Source organism: Mandrillus leucophaeus, unplaced genomic scaffold, assembly GCF_000951045.1.
Source record: "Mandrillus leucophaeus isolate KB7577 unplaced genomic scaffold, Mleu.le_1.0 Scaffold74, whole genome shotgun sequence".
NCBI classification, from domain to species: domain Eukaryota; kingdom Metazoa; phylum Chordata; class Mammalia; order Primates; family Cercopithecidae; genus Mandrillus; species Mandrillus leucophaeus.
In genome coordinates this window covers 2,467,623-2,470,814 of record NW_012108030.1, presented here as the reverse complement: position 1 = coordinate 2,470,814, position 3,192 = coordinate 2,467,623, and the positions used below count along the sequence as shown (strand labels likewise).

Genomic DNA, 3,192 nt, shown 5'->3' with positions numbered 1-3,192 from the left:
TCTCCTTCCCACAGACGCGGCCCCCTCACCTTCACCACCCGTCTCCTTCCCACAGACGCGGCCCCCTCACCTTCACCACCCGTACGGTGCGGCAGGTCTTCCGACTAGAGGAGGGCGTGGCATCCGACGAGGAGACAGAGGAAGCAGAGCCTGGGTCTGGGCCATCCCCGGAGCCTGAGGGGTCCCCACCAGCCCACCCCCAGTGACCCTACCCTGTCCCCAGATGCACTAACAGATGGGGCCCAGCCCCCTTCCTCCCTGGACCCCACGGGCCCCTGTCCCAGGAACCCCGCCCTCTGACTTCCTGCCCTTTGGAAATGGTGCCGCACTCTGACGTTTATCAGACCCCACCTGGGTCCCCTGCAACCTCCCATCAAAGGATGACGCCTAAACACAGAGGAGCGGGGCAGGCGGGGAGGCGAGGACTGGAGCTACCTTGCTCGGGGGGAGACTGGGTGCAGTTGGCCAGCTGTGTTCCCGTCAGTCAGCTCCCTGTCCTCCTTCCTTCCCTCGTTATTGATCTGTAGATATTAGGAAAGGAGTGACACGGCTCCTCCACCGTCCTCAGCCAGTACAGCCCATTCCCTCTGCTGCTCTCTCTCTCTCTCCCTCCCTCTCCCTCCCGCCCCTCTCGCCGTCTTTCTTGGCTTCTCTGAGGGTCTCTCTGTGCATCTTTTTAGGAGTCCCGCTCCCACTCTGTCTCTGCGTAGCCACTCTCCTTCCTCCATTTCTGCCTCCACCCCTGAACTCCTGAGTGGCCGAAACCCCAGGCCTCCACCAGCCTTGAACCCTTGCAAAGGGGCAGGACAAGGGGACTCCTCTCACTCCTGCTGCTGCCCATGCTCCGCCCTCCCTTCTGGTTGCTCTGAGGGTTTGGAGCCTCCCTCTGGGACTGAAGGAGTGTCCATTATCCTCCCAGCCTCCAGGCTCTGGCAGAAATAAACTCCAACCCAACTGGACCGTCTGTGTGGCTGTGTGTGTTCCCGCAGGGTGTCTCTGATGGGGCAGGATGGGCACAGGCTGCTTCAGCCTGCTGAGGCAGCAGGTCAGGCAGCCTGCTGGTTCGGATCACAGCTGCGTGGGTTTACAGGGGCCTCCTGTGGATCAGGCGCTTCTTAACTCCTTTCCTCCTCACCCCAGTGTGTAATGGAAATATTCCCTCCACTATACAGATGAGGGAACAGTCTCAGAGCAGCAGCGTCCCTCACTCCACGCCCCCAGTGAGTGCTAGAACGGGTGTTGCACTCAGGCCAACTCTTAAGTGTTTGCAAAATAAATGACAGGCCTGCTGCAGTGGCTCATACCTGTGATCCCAGTGCTTCGGGAGGCTGAGGTGGGAGGATCACTTGAGCCCTGGGGGTGGAGGCTGCAGCGAGCTATGACGGCACCACCGGCACCACCGCAGTGTAGCGTGGGTGAGAATGAGATCCTATCTCAAAAGCAAAACAAAAATGCAACTGTGGTGGTTTGTGCTGGGTGCTGTGCTAAGCACAGTTTATCTTAACCCTTAGCACAGCACTACAGGTAGAGATTTCATTGCACTCCAGTGCCTAGAACAGTGTCTGGCACACAGCAGGCATTCACTCAATATTTGCTGAGTAACTAGGTGACGCCCCTCCCACCCTTTTAGAGTTGTGGAAACAGGCTCAGAGAGGCTGAGTGACTTGCCCAGGGACACACAGCTACTAAGAAGTTGAAACAGTTTGAACCCAGACAGTCTGGCCTCAGAGTCAGCACATATAGAGTCAGAGCCCTCAGTCCCTGACCCAACCCTGGGGACCCAGGTCTATCCCTCCCCTGGGAACTAGGTACCCTCGTGTGGGGGGCTCACGTTCCTCAGACTGAGTCCTCAGTGACTTTTCAGTTAGAGGTGTTGATCCCCATTTTTGCCATCAGGGAAACTGAGGCAAGTGCTTGCCCTAAATAAGGTGCAAGCCATGGAGAGGATGTCAGGACCACCAAAGCCCATCCTCCCCCTTTTTAAAAAATTGAGAAAGGGTCTCACTGTGTCACCCAGGCTGGAGTGCAGTGGTACAATTGTGGCTAACTGCAGCCTCGACCTCCCAGGCTCAAGCGATCTTCTCACCTCAGCCTCTTCAGTAGCTGGGACTACAGATGCCACCACACCTGGCCGATTTTATTTTATTTTTTGTAAACACAGGATCTCTTTGTGTTGCTCAGGCAGGTCTTGAACTCCTGGCCTCAAGCGATCTTCCTGCGTCCTTGGCCTCCCAAAGTGCTTGGATTACTGGCCTGAGCCACTGTGCCCAGCAATAGGGGCCCACTCTTGAAGTCCCAATCCCACTGTGCGCCCCAGCCCAAATCAGGAGACTTTCCCAGCAGGCACACAGGAGGCAATTTTTAAATGAAAAGGAAACGTTTATTTTGGTGGGGAGTGAGGGTGGGTGGGAAGGGGGCATGACACTTTTTCTTTGGGGAGAGGGGGGTGACATGCGGCAGCTTCTGCATTGGGCGGTTCATGCACCCAGGGTGGGCGTGGGGGAGGCTTGGGGAAGGGGCCGTGCCGACCCCTCCCTCCCTGCCCTGCGGGTGGGCTGAGAAGACCCGCCATTAGCACCAGAGTTGGACGATTTGCAGACCTCCCCTCCCCACACTGTCTCCGAACCCCGCCCCCATCCCTGAGAGCGCCCCCTCGCCACTCCCCCCACCAGCGACAGGCTAGGCCCGCCCCGCCCACATTTGAGTGAGAGAAACTTATTGCTGTGTGTGTGTGTGTGTTGGGGAGGGTGAGCCGCGGAGCTCAGGAAAACCCCCCCGCCATTCATTCCTCCCCAATCGCCCCGCCCCCTGGCCCGTGTCCGTGCGTTCCCGGAGCGCAGGAGGGGTGCGACATGCGTGTGGGGGGCGCGTCATGCAGCGCATGCGTGTAGGTGCAGGCACCCTGGCGGCCGGGGGAAAAGGGGGAGCCGGACTTGGAGAGAGTCCCTTTAGCTCGCTCCCTCCCTCCCCGAATCCCACACTGTTGACTTGGGGGATGGGGTGGGAGGGGAGGAGAATCACGTTTTGTAGTTTATCATGATTGTGGTTATTTTGAAAAGCTGAACTAAAAAGCTGGGTACGTGTGGCGATTGGCGAGCAGGGGGAGACGTTGGGAAGAGGTCAGTACCCTTTGGAAAAGACCCTCACCCCCTTTCCCCGCCCCCTTCGGGTTTCGTGAAGGTCAGGGGAAAC

At 58.4% G+C, this 3,192-nt stretch overlaps 1 protein-coding gene across 1 annotated transcript in view; it reads left to right on the top strand.

Annotated features, from left to right (window-relative positions):
• Positions 1–959, top strand: part of MYH14 (myosin, heavy chain 14, non-muscle) — a 145,176-nt gene extending 144,217 nt beyond the window's left edge. The window contains exon 42 of the mRNA XM_011966061.1: positions 56–959. Within this exon, the coding sequence (XP_011821451.1) occupies positions 56–206 (151 nt within the window). The 3' untranslated portion in view covers positions 207–959. The remainder of the gene's footprint in view (positions 1–55) is intronic.
• Positions 960–3,192: the final 2,233 nt, after the last annotated feature.